Genomic DNA, 16,960 nt, shown 5'->3' with positions numbered 1-16,960 from the left:
CCGCTACACGAGACTGTCGGCTAATCATTAGGTCTGCTACAGAAATCAAGCAGGCTATCGCGTGCCCTGTGGTTCAGACGTGTGGCTTGCAAACAGCACTAGGACTTGTGGCTTTTCTACCGTCCCTTTGTCTGAAAACAACAGAGCCTGCATGGCACACCACATGGACTACAAACATTTTGACTGAATCATAGAATGCAAAAGGAGCGTAACGCTTTCCAGCTATAAAGCTATGTAAATGTAATGTACAAAACAGTTACATTTATTTTACATCTACAGCAGCATGACAAAAACAACTTAACTCAGCTACAAACACAGACCTGACCGCTGATTAAAAAAGAGAGAGCGCGTGTCGAAGTTATCATCAGTTTAAAATTAAATAAGCTACGAACCCAAACAGCGAACACCGAGTCTCTTTATCTGCTGCTCTCTTTGTTCCCGCTTCCGCTCAACCCCGTTAGTTTGAAGTGTGCGACTCACACATTGCTACTCCGACCGAGCAAAATACAACTAAGTGCAGAGAGAGAGAGAGAGAGAGAGAGAGAGAGAGAGAGAGAGAGAGAGAGAGAGAGAGAGAGAGAGAGCAGTCTCCACGTTGTGTCTGAGAGAGCAGCGCTTCAAATCCGCCCGCCAGACCCGGAGCTGCAGGAGGCTGGGTCGTCATCGGCACAACAATAGACCGCACACAAACTAAACTGGAGCAATGACATGTGGACAAAGTCGTGTGCTGACGCATATTTGCTTAAAATATGTATCTCTTGTCTATTTTCTTTCCCAGGCATTGAGCTTTTGATTGTACATTTGAGGCCAAACAAAGGACGTGAGCGAAAACAGGCAGAGCGCGGTGTCCAAGTCTCGCAATCATCGCTGAAAGTCAAAGGCAGAGCCCTATATATAGCGCCTGTGAGGCTACACAGCACGCTGCCGGTGGTGCCCAACATTTCTGACTCTCAAATGGACCGGCGACCGTGCCACCGATGTCCTTGCCCTTCACTCCAGCAAAACAGCCAGCCAGCCTGCTGTGACTGTAGAGCCGCATTGCCGCATTGCGCAACGCAGAGACGGGGGCGAACAGAGAGTAACCCAGGACATGCCTCAGTGAGGAGACCCGTGTGTTTCCGAGCTGCAACTGCATCAGGAGATATATTTGCACACAGACGCTAACCCGCTGGTGCTGTGCAGATATTTGCACAATACCCCCCCCAAGCTGACTCAAAGAATATTAGACTGTCAACATCTTAAAGCAAGTTTTAATTTGATTCAGCACTATTGAGCTATCACAGCATCAACATCCACAGCTCCAACAAAAGAACCCCAAGCTCTCTCCATCATGCAAACACTCAAAATGAACTCCAAAATAAATGATTGTACCCTAAACAACTCCTGAAGCATGTAGAAATCTTGTCATCTCTGAAAGAAGAGGTGTCAGTACAGTTCAGTAGCTTAGATTCCTTCTTGAATCTGCACGCGACAATAGAAAAAAAAAAAAAAGGCTGCAGGCACAGGAGAACACAGTCCAGCCAAACAGCAGCAGCAATGTCACCGCACCGGTCAGTACATCAGCGGCTGTGGACAAAACATTTCACAACATGACAGAGCATCCAGCAGGGAAAAAAACCACACACACGCACCACATCAACAGGTTTCCTCAGTTTTAGCTGATACAAAAAGTGAGTGTGACAAGAAAGGATGAGAATATGATGTATTTTGTACGATGCTTTGAGGTTTAACTTCTCTAAACACAAACACAACAGGTAAGTACATGTAAAAAAAAAAAAAAAAGTAACCATGCATTTTCTCTCTCCCTGTGCTGTGTTTGTTATTGAAACACGCATCACTGCGGGCATATGATGAAGCAGTTAAGCAGTTATGTTGTGCGGTCAAAAAGACAGCTGTACTCTCCTGTTTATGGTTAGTGTGGTAGTAAATACAACCAGACAGTAAGAGTGTGACACACGTCCCTGTGTGGTCAGAATACACAAACAAAATGCTCTCACCGTCCAGGGACAGCCAGTCATGCTGAGAAGATGGCAGGGCGGGGAGGTCACGCGCCTTATATTCAAACACCACAGAGGAAGAGATGACTTCACCGCCCATAGCTACCTGTAGCATCACCAGTCCTGTGTCATGGGCTGGAAACAGACATGAGGTAAGGCATTAGTAGGACTGACTATATGTGGAGATGGAATAATTTTAGGACGGTATGTTGACTGTTATAGACTGTGAATGTCTAATTTTACTTTTACCCATGTGTGCCTGCAAGTGACTATTTGCCAAACAGTTTTCCCCTGATTACATTTAATGTAGCAGGATATGACTCATGTATCACTCACTATACCATCTGAAGAACCATTTCTAAACACTGTGTGCATTGCGTGCCTGCCAAACAGTGTCCCTCCTCACAGTGTTCTTTTTGAGTTTGTGTTCTTATCTTCTTGTATAAAAGGGACTGCATCTCCAGATAAGGGCATGCAGCTGACATTGTTGAAAAACTCTTTTTTGCTAGAAACAGCTTATTACAGGATTTAGCAGGGTGAACGGTGGGGTTAATGTTTAAATTGAAAAATAAAGGACAGTATTTTTGCATGTGTGAGACTAGCATTAAGGAGAGCGAGTCGTGTGAGAGTGTGTGCGTACGGAGGCGTGTTACCTGGGCAATAGCAGCGTAGCACCCCGGGCTGGATGAGGGCGGCGGGGACACTGATGTGGTCAAAGAGACAGCTGTACTCACTGCTCGACTCCAACCACGGACCCGTGATCAGCACCTTCACTCCACCCTGCAGGCACACAAACACAGGCCTCAGTCTAATATATTTTGTCCATAGGGAAACTGCAGCTGGATGTAAGCTTCAACACACTGTAGTTAACAAGAGTCTGTGTGAGAGTGAGACACATGACTGCATGCAGACTACCTTTGTCCTGTTGTCTAAATTTACCTGTGTCTGTGAACATGCTTAAGTGAGTATGTGTGTGCGTGCTAACACAGAATGTTTCTCTGATTCCATCTGTCACCAACACATACCTCAGAGACGCAGAGGCCTAAAAATGGAACCTTTTGTTTTCTATTATATAAATCTAGACTGATAAATATTAGAACCTGCTTCATTTACAAAGTAATTACTCTTTTGTTAATGACAAATCTATGAGTCTAAAAGGCCTGGGAGCAGCCCCTAGAGGCTGTGCGGCTCCTTACATCCAAATTGAGTTGTATCAACCATCTGAACATCACTGCCGTATGCTCTCTTTTAGCGTAGCTAAAAATAAACAGCATATTGTCCCCCCACAAATGTTGGAGTCATGAAGTTAGAAAATTCAACAGCTAAAAAGATTCCATTTTTAAAGCCATTTCTCAGCATCTGGCAGAGTTTCCTTTTTGGCTTTTGTAGTGCTCGTTTTTAGGTCCTTCTAAAAATGATACGATCACGCTTTGAGCTCTTGGAGGAAAACTGTGTTGTTTTTTCAAGAAACTCAAAACTGTGGAATAATCAGTATGATGTAACACTGATGATCCTAGAAGAAAGTTGAAGAAAAATATCAGCTGAAAATGCACATGTGTTAGATATAGAGTTAGTTATTAAACTTCATTTTGAGAGTAATTTCCAATAACTGTACTAACTTTGGCAGGTTATAATTTTTTTAAAAAGCACAGGGTGGTAAGACGCTATGTTTCCACATGTTTCATCATAAGTCAATGACAGAACTGGTGTCTGAGATATTATAGTGGTACATGGGTACATTAATGAGGCCACCCAGGGGAATCAGTGTAATATTGAAATTTCATCAAAATCCAATCAGCTGAGCCTGAGATATTCTGACTCCTTAATGACCACACAGCCAGGCTGGCGGTCTCAGTACAAATTGCACTGAGCGTGATTTCAGTGTTTAACATCAGTACAAGCCACCGTCAATCATGTGGTGGGAGCGCTGATTTTACTGTAGGGAACAATGATGAATAAATAATGAATGGTAATCATGTTGGGTTTACTAACCTCTGGATAAGACCACTCCGGGGAGTAGTCTGTCACACCAAACAGCCTCCCAGTCTCCTGGAGCAGTCCCAGAGCTCCCTGCTCCACCTCCGAGCCCTGCAGGTGGGCTGCTCCTGCACCCTGCTCCTCTCCTGCTGCCCCCTCCTGGGGCATTAGAACCCCAGTGACGGCCGCTCCCACCCCACCCCCAGACCCCTCGACTGAGATGAAATCATTGATGAGATCAGAGAACTGGCTTCCGAATGAAGCCTCAAAACCTTCCAGGCTGATGGCTGCCCCTGCCCCGGCTGATGTGGCTGACACCCCCCCACCTTGCTGAGGGAGAGGAGAACTGTAGAGCGCCCCCTCGATGCTCGCGCTAGCAGCTATCGACTGAGGACTGGCCACCACTGAATTGTTGGCTCCCGGCAAGCTCACGCCATTACAGAGAATCTCATTTTCCCCTCCCCCTCCTCCTCCTCCTCCTCCTCCACCACCACCACCCCCTCCTCCACCCTCCTCTCCCCCTCCATTGTCATCTGTGGGTTGCAGGTAGTGCTCGGTGTCCACGCTCGCATAGGCCTTGTGAGGATCCCCAGGCTTAAGTAGTAGCTCTCCTCCATTCTCAGAAGCCTTGTCTAAGCCCCCCACCTCCCGGTGTCCCCTGCCACCCGACTGGTCAACTGTAGTATCCTGTGTTGTCAGGGGAAAAGAGCCCACTGCTGCTCCTTGTCCATTCCGTCCACACAGGGCCTGCTGGTCCGGGCTGGCTTGGTGGAGGTGTGTATGCGGATCTCCATTGGTGACCGGAGAGTCTGTTGGCACTGTGGGCAGACCTATGTAAGCCTGGGCCTCTCCTGACTCCTGTGTTGCCTCAGTACCGTTGGTCTGCAGCTGGGAGGCCTGGCTTGTCTGGGGGGAGGCCTGGAGGAAGAGGCTTGGGGAGGGGTGGTGTGCAGTCTGGCTCAGACTCGGGACACAGGCTGATGACATGACAGCACTGAAGTCCATTTGCTCCAGGGTGGTGCTGGGGCTGAGGCCTGTCCCCTCTCCTACATAGCTGCTCTGAGTGGCCAGCGGCTGCTCCAGGGGCGTCGTTTCCGTCTTGATGTTGTTGACGAGGCCTGGGTTGTAGACAAAGCCGTTAGAGGAACAGTGGAGTCCTCCATCATCACCATTACACCCCTCAGTCTTCCCTCCACCTCCTCCATATGTCTGGCCCTGCTTGGGATTGTTGAGGAAGCAATCGGGGTCAAAGGTCATGGTGGTTTCAGGAAGGCTGACTCCTCCACCAGAGTCTAGGGAGCTGGACAGAACCAACTCTCCTCCCTCCCCTAAGCCCACCCCACCAGAGAACGATGCAAACCTCTGGTTTTCAGGGGCAACAGCTAACAGGATGCCAGCGGTGGTACTCTCGTGGGTGGATGCCAGCAGGTGGGTGTGGCCAGCAGAGTAAACCGAATCTCCAGTCAATGTGGTGACCTCAGACATGAACACAGCTGTGCTCTGCGACAAGCCAGCCCCGATGGCGAGAGCGGGGCTGTCAGCCATGTCGCTGGTGATTGACAATGGGGAGCTCTGGGTGGTGTCAGGGACCTCCACCTGGTTAGTGGAAGTGGAGGAGGACACCTCCATGCTACTCTGTGGGAGTAAGGAGGGTTTGGTTATCCTGCCATTCCTCCTCTCTCCTCCGCCCCCTCTGCTCCCCCTGCCCCCTCCAGGACTAGGCTCTGTCTGGCCCTCTGACACGTCGCTGTTCTGGACCTCGGTGCCATCTGCTTCTTCAGCTCTCTGACCCGCCGCTACGCCGGTACCCACTGCAGCTCCACCTCCTGCTGCTGCCCCTGACTCCTGCTTGGATGAAATGATGCGCTGCTTGACACTGGAACATTTCTGATGCAGGCTGCTTCCAGCACCTGACAGAAGACACACCAAAGCAAAGGAAATACCATTTAAGACAATGCATGCTGTCGTCATATTCTGTCCTTCCAGTTGCTCAGGTCAATCTGTTAAGTAATGTAGCATTACCTCACATAGACTTGACAGTGTGTAATGGCGCCCTCCAGTGTTCGGAGTTTACACTGAGAACTGGGTTCATGAATATTGTGATAAGACTGGCACAGATGCATGAATGTTCAAATTTATATGCAAAATAGACAATTTGCTTCTTTTACAAGACATTTCAATACAATATCTGAAGGTACTTCCAGTTTCCAAATTAGATGTCTTCATTTACACCTGCAGGATTTGGCTAGAGTAAAATAACAACCACCAAACAGTTTAAGTGTCAGAGATGTAATGCCCATAAAAACCCAATAAAGAAAAAGGGATCGAGTCAGTGATCAAGGGAGAAGAGCTAGGAAAGGAAAGAAGCAGAAAGCTGTTCTGTGTGAGCAAATTAGGGCAGGTAGGGGAGCAAGAGGGAATATGATTCAGTGAGGAGAGTGAGAAATGAAGTAGTACTTAAGTCAACAAGCCACTTAGTTTTGGGCAGCTGTCCTCATTTGCCCTTCCAAACCAGATGAGAAGACGGGTGAGATTAGGTAAGCGTGTGTGTGTATGTGTGTTAGTGTGTGCGTGTACTGGAGTTATCTATTCCCTGATGCTCATTTATGAATAATACATGCTGGATATTTTGGGCGCCTCTGTCTTCCTTCCCTCCATCCCTCCCTTGTGCAATGTGTATCTGCCTCTAGGTGGCAGCATGGTGCTGACTGTTGGAACCATAAAAAGAAAAAAAAGAAAGAAAAAAAAACTCCAAATCTGTATAAAGCCTGGCCGAATGGTATGTATGTACCAAATGCCTCCTCAAAAGGTGGCTTTTTAAAGAACAACTGATATCTTGAAATTTATCACTAAGTTGAAAAGTGTTATTATCACTTCATGTTGACAGGAAGGACACAGTGTTCCAAATCTTCTTTCATCAAATTTAAATAAGATCAAGGCTGCTGTTACTGTCCTGAGTCCAGTTATTGCTTTTCAGCTTATTGATTTATCTTTACCTTCAGCAACATATCAATAAGATATCTGAGCTGAATGATTAACACTGACAAGATTAGATATTTTTCTTTCATGCAAGAGGGGAATTTTCATATTATCCCCTTTGAATTGTTGTAAGCACCTGTTGTCTCATCTAATAAGTGATGGCACAGCTCCAGACTGTGCCCCATCCTGCTGCCAAGTTGTTTATAAAGCCTAGAAACAAGCCAGTGAACCAAATTATCTGTGTTTTAGATTTACTACACTGGTTTCCTACAGATTAATTTTGAAACATGGCTTTTTCATCACTAGTGTACCATGACAAGTGGTATTGTTATTGACCCAAGGTGACTCACATCCCCAGGTTTAGGAGGAGTGTGAGGGCTGAAACATGAGAGCCTGAGAGTGGGAGGGTGGCGAGTGAAGTGTTGTGACAGTAAAGCTAACTCACACATAGGTTTGAGTTGTCCAATGAGCTCCTCCTTGCTCCACTTGGCCCACTCCTTCCTGTCTGTGTTGATGGAGCAGAGGACGGGACCACATGGCTTCCCGCTATCGTCCACTGCTGGTACATTCAGGTAGTGGACCAGCACGATGTCTGGGTTCTACAGCGCAGGGACAACAAAACACAAACAGAGACACACACGCACTTGCCGTTAGTTTAACATGGCCCTTTATTCAGGTAATTCATTGTCACGTTCTTGTCACATATAGGGAGGGAGAGAACAAAATGATAGAGTCTATTTACAGAGGGAGTGGAAGGAAAGGAAATGCAGAAGGAAAGCGGGAGAGAAAGTGGAGGTCAGGGAGGAGGTCGGACATAGCGTGTCAGATAAGATTCTCTCACCTGCCCATAAAAGATTTAACAGCTCAAGCCCACTCATCACTCTCTCTAACCCTGCAGAGGCTATGGACGTGTCTACTTGTGTGTTTGTGTGTGTGTGTGTGTGTGTGTGTGTGTGTGTGTGTGTGTGTGTGTGTGAGTGTGTGTAATATATAGAAGGAGAAAGAATGAGAGAAACAGAGGGAGGGAGTGTTTCAGAGTATTTCTTACTATACTGTAGGCCACCAGCAGACCTATGGAATTTCTACCCTATGAATGATTCAACAGGTGTGTTCACGTGCATTCGTGTATGTGGGTGACTATACGTGTGTGTGTGTGTGTGTGTGTGAGAGAGAGAGAGAGAGAGAGAGAAGCTCTTCTTGATGAAAGATTCAGTAGACAGACTCAGGTGAGGGGGAGGACCCGCTGAGGTGGAACACTTTTCTCTCCAAAAGAGGATGGCACAGTGGGCTGCTACAGCACCACACTGTGCAAAGCAACAGCACTCACAGACTGATTTATGATCATATTCACTGATGTGTTTTGATATCTGTGCAAAGAGCAGAAAATGGCACATTACAGATAAAGCAAGTAAGAATTTCCCTCCATAATTTCAGACTGCAGGGATGTAACTACTTTGGCATGCTGAAAAAGAAAATATATCGGGAAAGGGCATATTCAATTTACAGCCAGTGGCTGGAATGTCCTTGTAAATTTCATGTGACAAATTATGCAGGAAATTCTGGCAAAGACATAAATATATGTGCATTTCCATATTTTAAATGAACGTTGCTGGGTATTCATTATTTACTTTGAAATGAACAGAGAGAGATGAAGAGAGAGGCAGTGTAAATGTATGCGGACATGTTTAAGATTCATTGTGTAACCCGTCACCTGAAGATGATGAGGTCCAGGTAACCATATCTTGTATGGCCCATAGAGGGAGAAAGTGTGAGAAAGTGTGTGTGTGTGTGTGTGTGTGTGTGTGTGTGTGCCTGTGTGTGCACAACTGCTGCTCTCTGTTGTCTTTCACATGAGCAGTAGAGTGAGTCCAACATCTCTATGAGAAACAACATGCCTTTATACACAGGGGACACCTGTGCATGTGTGTGTGTTTGGGTGAGCATGTTGTGTGGTGTTTGTAGCTTCGGGGTATTTTGTTGGAGAGGACCACATAGAGAGGAATGCCTCAGTCCTTGATGCTCACTATAAGTACCGAGAGCCATGGTTAGGTAACACACTGTGCTTGGGAAGTTACAGACAACTTCTGGCAAAGAAATGCTTTTTAACACTCTGCACTGTATGTGAGCATTGCGCACAACCTATAGGCCTGGCATATTCTAGGTATACTGTAGTCGTCTAACAGTTTGTGCGTAGGACACTCCACTCAGCCAAACAACATCAAGTTTTATTATGAGCCCAGCTTTGTGATAGTATTTTCAGTATAGTCTGCCTCATTAATTTAGAAGAGGAGGATGTTTATTGCCGGTTTATGGTTTAGCTTATTGTTCTGTTTTGAAAATATAATGGACAGTTTAACAGATGAAGCTTTGTGTAAAACTAATAATATACTATATATTTTCTGGCTGTCCAGTTCTGAGTAGAATGGTGAATGAAGCCTCAACATCGCTGGAATAAATTACAGAATGGCCATAATGTCAGAGGGAAAAAGGCCTGAAAATGACAAAGCCATCCTGCTGTAAATGACAGATATGAACAAATTATCACCAGACTTTAAATGCAGTCAAAATATTGTTTTTTATGTGTATAAATGTGTGAGAAAGAGGTAAGGTGGGGTAGGAGGGTGGGCTTACCTGCAGCAGCCAATAGCATCTACGATGGAAGGTGGGGATGATGGAGGAGTGGACGTAGCAGCCATACAGACACTAGAGAGAGGAGAGGAGAGGAGAGGAGAGGAGAGGAGAGGAGAGGAGATTGCGGGGGGTAAACGAGAAAAGGAAAAAGGGAGGAAGCAAGACAAAAAGTGAAAAAAGGAGAAGAGGAGGAGAGGACAGTAAAGGAGAGAACAGGAGAGGAGAACTTAGGTTATACCCACTTAGGTTGTATTGATTGCGGTGCTAAAACTAAATTGCAAACATGCTGTATGCGTTTCTTCCTAATGTCTTTTCTAAAATACCATAAATCTGATGTTGACAATTACAGCACAAGAGATTGTGAAATTTACTGCCTCAGCAAGACCAGACATAACCCACTTGGAATTCACAAAAAGTCACAATGTTGTCAGCTCACAGACACTGCAAGAGAGATCAGTAACAGTGAGGAGGACAAAGAAGAGGGGGAGAAAGTGAGGGAAGCATAGAGCGAGAGGGGAGAGAGGAAGTTCAGTGTGGACATCCATCCAGCCAGGGGATGATTACATACACACAAAACACTGTATACATGTGCGTAGGTGTGAAAGTTGACCAAATATATAAAAGTAGTGGTTGACATACCGATATGCACAACTTCAGAGTCTCTCAAATACATCGGTATGTAACAGAAGGCAGCTGTACAAGAGTTGCGACTCAACGCAATCATCTAAAATGAGCTAAATTACCATCTAAATCAGTAAACATCTGATCGAAGAATATGTGAACAAGACATTCAAAGCCAGGTTCCACTTTCTTGACACAGTTTGATATCCTGTGCTGTGGAAACATTTTGGTCAAAAAGTACAGGAGTCTGGTGTGTTTATGGTGTTTGACAAGGGATGAAATGATGACAGAAAAGCCTTCTATGAAGGTCATCACGACCACGTTTTTTACACACACAAAATAAATAATCACACACAACCACCCACCCATATAAATTGGTTGATTTTGCACTCACAAACACAAATACTCAGCAATCAGGTTGTATATAATCAACACTTAAAACTCGTCCTGTTTTCTTTCTCGCAGACACTTGCGCACACTTATATTTTCTCGCCATTTTGCCTCTTCTCAGAAGTAGCCCGCCCTCTATCTAAAGTGTGTTTTGCCAAAGGCAGAGTGCATTTCCATATATTTCCATTCGATATGAGGAGGCTCTCCATCCAGGGTTATGTTTTTCTCTCCTGCTTCCTGCCTCTCCCCATCCTCCTCCTCTCCCTCTGCTCATCTCGCTGCTCTGCTCATTCCCTCATTCCCTCATTCCCGTCCCCTGCTCTACACGCTGCTTGCTTGCTTGTTTGCTTGCTTGGGGGGTCCTGGGAAGAGGTGACACAAACAATTACTGAGCAACTACCAGGGAGAGAAACACTTGCCTTTGTATATGTATGTGTGCGCGTGTGCTCATGCAGGAGCGCAGAAAAATGTACGCAAGATGAATGTCAATGTGACTGTGAGGTCGTAACTAATAGATGTGCAAATGGGAATATTTGATCTCAGTTATTCCCTTTACCGCTGTGTCTCCTGCTCACCTATTGAGACCTCTGTAAACATCCATGTGCCTCCTCACTGTCTCTCCTTCGCTCTCTCTTCTACCTCATTCTTTCTGTCTCTGACACATGCATGCTCACTCCTCTCACCTCTTGGTATATTCCTGCTGAATAATCAATTTTTGAGCTGGCTGATGTGACTCACACACACACACACACACACACACACTCACACACACACTCACTCACTCACACACAGACGCTGCCTTGAGACTGGATCGATACCCCTCTCTGTTCTGCTGAAGGAGGCATTGACATCATTTCTGGCCTCAGGCCAAACACACTCTTATCCTTCAGAAAGAGAGAGAGAGGGAGACAGAGAGAGGAGCAGGGAGGGAGGTAAAGAAAGAGGGACACCGCTCGCTCTCAGGTATCACTCTCAGAATGTGTGTTTGTGTGTACATCTGTGTTACACATATGTGTCTCCTCGGAGTGGAGGAGAGTAAGTTAAGGACAAGATTGGCAGTGAAACCATACTCAGCCCCAAACAAGATCATCGACTTGTTTTTCCACTGCTGCTTCTCACCTCTACTCCCTGCACTTTGAGCTTCATATGATCCTCTCGGGTGGTCTTCCCGTCTTTCCTTTTCTTCCAGCAGTAGCCATCTTTCCTGTACTTCACCTTCTTTCGGTTGTAGAGGATCATAGAGCCATTTTGAGGCCTGGCGGAGAACGAGATAGAGAGACAGATGAACACAGTGTTGCATTATGTTGATTATACAGAATAAATGTTTTAATTTCGTTGAAGCTGACAGCAATTCAACTCCATGGAAACTGACCAGAAATGATTTTCAGGCTGTAATTTCAAACTGCTGAAAGTATCAAAATTCTCCTGCATTGCTGATTCATAAATACCAACTGAAACAAGCGAGGACCTGTTCTTGGTTTACATGGTGACGTCAATGTTACTCTCCCACAGTCAAGTTAGCTGGGGCCCATGTACCCCTCCTCCCCTCTCATACATAGACTCACACTCCTACGTGTTAATATTTTAGTAGGGTGATTTATCAGCACAGCAGGAACATTGCCCTCTAAGCTCCCATTCTATATACACCTGGTAAGATGAACATGCATGCATGCACACACACACACACACACACACACACACACACACACACAATCACAAACACAAAGACATACGTGTAGAAAGACAGAGATGCTATAGTGATATCAGAGATGGCAGGACCTACAGCCGTGTGTTCTTTGGGCTCAATGCCAAACCTGCTGCTCAGCAATCAATCATCACACTTCTAAAACGTTAAGGACAGATGTGTGTGTGTGCACGCGTGTCTCAGTGCGCGTGTGTGTAGGTGGAGGAAAAATTCTTCTCCGCCTTATCTCATGACAACAGAAAGAGAACGGGCCCGTTAACAATCAATAAACTGACACATACTCACAAGTGCTCGCTCTCTCTGACACACGGTCAAGTGCACACGTGCACGCAACCACACATGTTGACGCGCCTCCTCTCCCTGCCCTCCTCTTCTCGATCAACCTCCAGTCTTTATCACCTCTTATCGTACTATCTCTTCATTTTCTCTTTACTGCTCCTTCAGTCCCTCCATCCTCCACTCCTCTCCACTCATTCTCATCTTCTCATTTCATCTGTTCCTTCTAGTCCTATCCTAACCTCTGTTTCTGCTCTGTTATTGTCTGTCTCCTCTCTCCTCTCCTCTCCCCCCTCTCCTTTCTCTCTTCTCTGTTAGAATTTGATGTAGACACATCTATATGGACTGAGATGATTGCAATTTACTCAGAACACTGTGTGTAGTGAAATTGAATTTACTTTGAGCTGATTTTCTTTGACACCTTAAATCTGTTCTGTTTTGGGGTGAGCCTGCCAGTTTCTTAGCGGAGTGGAGACCCCCACCCTCCGATCAAAGCCGAGTTTAGTCTCTGTCTCGAGCAGTGTGAGTCATCTCAGAGCTGCTGATTCTAATTATGTTATGGAGAAGATGGATGAGATCAGATGTGTGCCCGTGTGTATGTGTGGGTGGGAAATACGTGCGTGTTTTGTACGTATGTGTGTGAAGGGACACGCACGTGGACGGTGCCCATGTTCACAAACCCTCCGATTCAAGCAGACATAAATGCTATTGATTGTAACTGGGCTGTGATGTGTGGGATATAAAAAGCTTTTCCACCGTTCCACAGTGTAGCAGAGCGAAAACAGAGAAGGCAAGGGGAGGAGAGTGGGAAAAAAAAAGACGGCAAGATAAAGAGACAGAGTGGGCGAGAGAGTGAGTCCGGTAAAGGGAGGAGAGAAGGAGGAGTAGATGAGAAAAGTGAGAGGAGAGGGAGACAGGAGGTAACAGTCATTGCTTTGAACTGAGGGGAGAAATGAAGGTCATTGATTGTTACCCTCATGTTGCCCCCCCGCCACGTGAGTGTGCAAATGCACACGCACATAGGGATACAAACGCACACATATGCGCACATCCACGCACACACACAAATGTCACTGGCTCCGTTAGCTGAGCTCCTTTCCATCTGATGGGATTAGGTGTAATCTGTTCTAATCGTGCCTCGTGTCATGTGTAAATGGGATTATATCTAACTGCTGCTCAATAACACCAATATGACTGCTGCTGCTGTTGCTGCTGGGAGGCTGAGGCTATACGGCAGCACAACCAATCAATGAGAAATCCATCCACAACATAAACTGTGCTGCTGGCCTCAGGCTGCTCCTGAGAAGAGTCCTTCAGCTCGCACAATGGGAGCGCACAGGCATCACCTCGGGCTTTCAGCAGTGTCAGTAATCAGAAATGGGGCCATGAGGTGACCGCTTCACTTACTTTACCTTACTTTTCCTTTCTTCTTTTCTTATTTTTCTCACTTCTTTTCTGCCTCTTTCTTCTTTCTTTCTCATTTTTTTTATCATGCCTACATCTGTATTAACTAAAGTAAATGTCAATACGGTGATTTATCAATAATTCAAAATGCCTTTTTCTCCTGTCTTTCATTTTCCGCATCCCTCGCTTTACTTCCTGACTGTAACCTCTCTCCATTCTGAAAAAGAGCTACCTATGGCTCATTCGAATCAATGAATATTCAGTTCTGGCATGTGAATCCCTGTTCACACCCCATCATATACATACACACACACACACACACACACCACACACACACCCCTTGCTTTAAACCTCCTTTCACCCTCCTCTGTCTGAATTATACATCACTTATCCTAATACATTTACATTCATTAATACTCCATTTTCAGCTGACTAGGTGCTTTACAGTCCAGCCATGTTCTAGAGCGTTCTCTACATGTAGAGCAGGTCGTCAGCGGGATCCTTTGGAGACAGTCGACGTACATCACTAATGTTTTAATCAAACACAGGCGCTCAGTCATTGGGATTAAACCAACGTGAGTCACTGGCTGATTGAGTGATTTTTGTTTGTGTTGTGTGTGTGTGTATACCATCGTCTGCGCTCTCCTCACCTGGTTTTTGGCGATGTCGTCAGCCACTCATCATGTTTCTCAAAAGTGATGAGATATGCAGCAATCTCCTAGAGAGACAAAGACAAGATGGAAAGGTTATATTGGTGTGCAAGCACAAGAGTGTGTGTGTGTGTGTGAGTGTCACAGGGAGATAAAACATAACAGGTATTTCCAGATGACCTGCCGATGCCCACAGAGAGTATGTCACTATCTGATTGCCACGGTGTGGTCTGGGCGCCTGATTGGTCACAGAGCAACCAGTCAGGAGGCAGATATAGAGGACAGACCCTCAGGGCCAACAACCAATCACGCTCACCGACACACTGATGTCTCCCTCCACTGGGGAGGAAAAGCTATCTCCTAAATACACACACATGCCACATAAACACACACATACAAACACACACACACAGACCGGGGGTGCAGACCCATACACTTGCTGAGAGAGTGCACTGATAGGAAAAGTTTTCTTGTACTTTGCAGTTTCACAGTTTCCCGTCAGATAAAGCTTGCTCCTAACTTGATTCTTAATTCCTCCGGCTCTCTTTTCATCTCCTCAGCTTTCCTCTCCTCTCCACACTATTTCTATTCTTCTTCCACACTCACATGAATCCAATAAGGAAAAAGAAAGTTCAAATCATACAGGTGCATTCTACTGAGAGTAGGCAAAACAAAACGTCCATGCACACAGAGACAGAGACACGCGGAGATGCAGCCAAAAGAAACTATTGTTTATACCTCCTGCTTTTTAGTCGCTCACGCAACACCGCCTTCTTCCCTTTGCTCAGTGAACTCTCTCACCCCTGGCTTCCTCCTTGAAACATCATCCTCGCCCCCCCCCCCGCCCCCCCATCTCTGACTCCCATCTCACCCACTTGTTGTGAACGACTATGAAATGTAAATTGTCCTCTTAAGGCAATCAGTGTTTGAAATGTGGCACAAAGCAATAGTGAAGAAGACATCAACACTCAAGCACTCCTTCATCTGCCCCCTCAGATCAACAGTCTCCTCTCCAGACCTCCTCTCCCTCTCTTCCTCCCTGTCTCTTTCTGTGTGTGTGTGTGTGTGCGCGCGTGTGTTTTTAGGTATTTGTCCCAGTTTGGCATGAGAGCACTCCAGCTCCACACCGATCAGAAGAGATGGAAGGACGGAGAGGGAGAGGGGGAAGAAAGGCAGGCAGAGACAAAAAGAGAGAGCAGCTGGAGGGTGCTGGCACTTAACTGGATTGTTTTTTTAGTATCCTCCATTCGATCCTCACGTCCCAACCCCCTGCTGCCTCATCCGGCATTTATATGTGTGTTTATATATGTGTGCGCGTGTGTGTGTGGGATGGACTGTCATCACACCCTTAATAATTATCACTATCAAGCTGGCCACTGCTAATGTCTGTCTGTCTGAGGCTCATAAAATAGCTCAGAGCCGAGTTTAGGTTGGGCACACACAGGCACATTTTTAGCCATAGCTAGGCACAACAACGCACACACACTCACACACACATGCGCGCGCGCACACACACACACACACACACACACACACGCACACACACACACACACGCACACACACACACACACACAGACACACACACACACACAGGAGTGCCTCATTCATTTATGCATCTATTCATTAGCTGTGACAGGCAGCCACCTCTCCTCCTCCCAAACCACTCCGCAGCAAGTCAATATCCTATACGGCCTCCACAGCCCCGGCCAGGCACTCGGGCTCCCCTAGTGACTGTCAGCCAGTGGGAGGCGGGAGGAGAGAGGAGAAGAAGAGAGGAGACAAGGGGCTGGGAGAGACAGAAGGATGGGAGGATTAAGAAGGAGGGAGAGAGACTTGCAATTAAAGGCCTGCCCCATAAGAGCCATTAAAAAGCCAGAAACAGAAGAGTCAGCTGAAACGGCAGCCTGACACACACACACTCTAAAACACACCCACACATACACACTCGCACTGCAGACACACACTGCTGCTCACTCCCTCAACCAGCATACACACACACACAATACACACACACACATACACACCCATGTGAAGAGTGACAGAAGTGAGATGGTGAAGGTCGATCCTCAGGAAGTCACAGTTATTGTCCCAGTGGAAACCGGTGATGGAGCGCTTTGAGCATGCCTGGCGACACAGTGACCCTTCAGGAATACTGTGAGTGTGTGTGTGTGTGTGTGTGTGTTAGCTGTTCCAGACACAGGGACAGGGACAAGTATCTTTCTCCAGAGATCTACTCTAGAAACCCAGACATTCTGCATGTCTGTGTGAGTCTACGTAATAATAATACATTACGACAGGCCCAGCCGAACGCGCACACACGCACGTGCAC

General features: G+C 46.3%; 1 protein-coding gene across 9 annotated transcripts in view; it reads right to left on the bottom strand.

Annotated features, from left to right (window-relative positions):
- The window catches only part of LOC108884052 (calmodulin-binding transcription activator 1), a 51,426-nt gene that overhangs the window by 11,785 nt on the left and 22,681 nt on the right, over positions 1–16,960 (bottom strand). For all 9 annotated transcript variants that reach the window (XM_018677684.2, XM_018677690.2, XM_018677688.2 and 6 more), the window contains exons 4-10: positions 14,631–14,698; positions 11,715–11,850; positions 9,585–9,656; positions 7,399–7,552; positions 3,990–5,884; positions 2,651–2,777; positions 1,998–2,132 (exon numbers count right to left, since the gene is read on the bottom strand). In XM_018677684.2, coding sequence (XP_018533200.1) covers positions 1,998–2,132; positions 2,651–2,777; positions 3,990–5,884; positions 7,399–7,552; positions 9,585–9,656; positions 11,715–11,850; positions 14,631–14,698 — 2,587 coding nt within the window. The remainder of the gene's footprint in view (positions 1–1,997; positions 2,133–2,650; positions 2,778–3,989; positions 5,885–7,398; positions 7,553–9,584; positions 9,657–11,714; positions 11,851–14,630; positions 14,699–16,960) is intronic.

This window comes from Lates calcarifer, linkage group LG12, assembly GCF_001640805.2.
Source record: "Lates calcarifer isolate ASB-BC8 linkage group LG12, TLL_Latcal_v3, whole genome shotgun sequence".
NCBI lineage: Eukaryota > Metazoa > Chordata > Actinopteri > Centropomidae > Lates > Lates calcarifer.
Note: the sequence above shows the minus strand (reverse complement) of the source record. Positions and strands in the feature narration are given on the sequence as shown.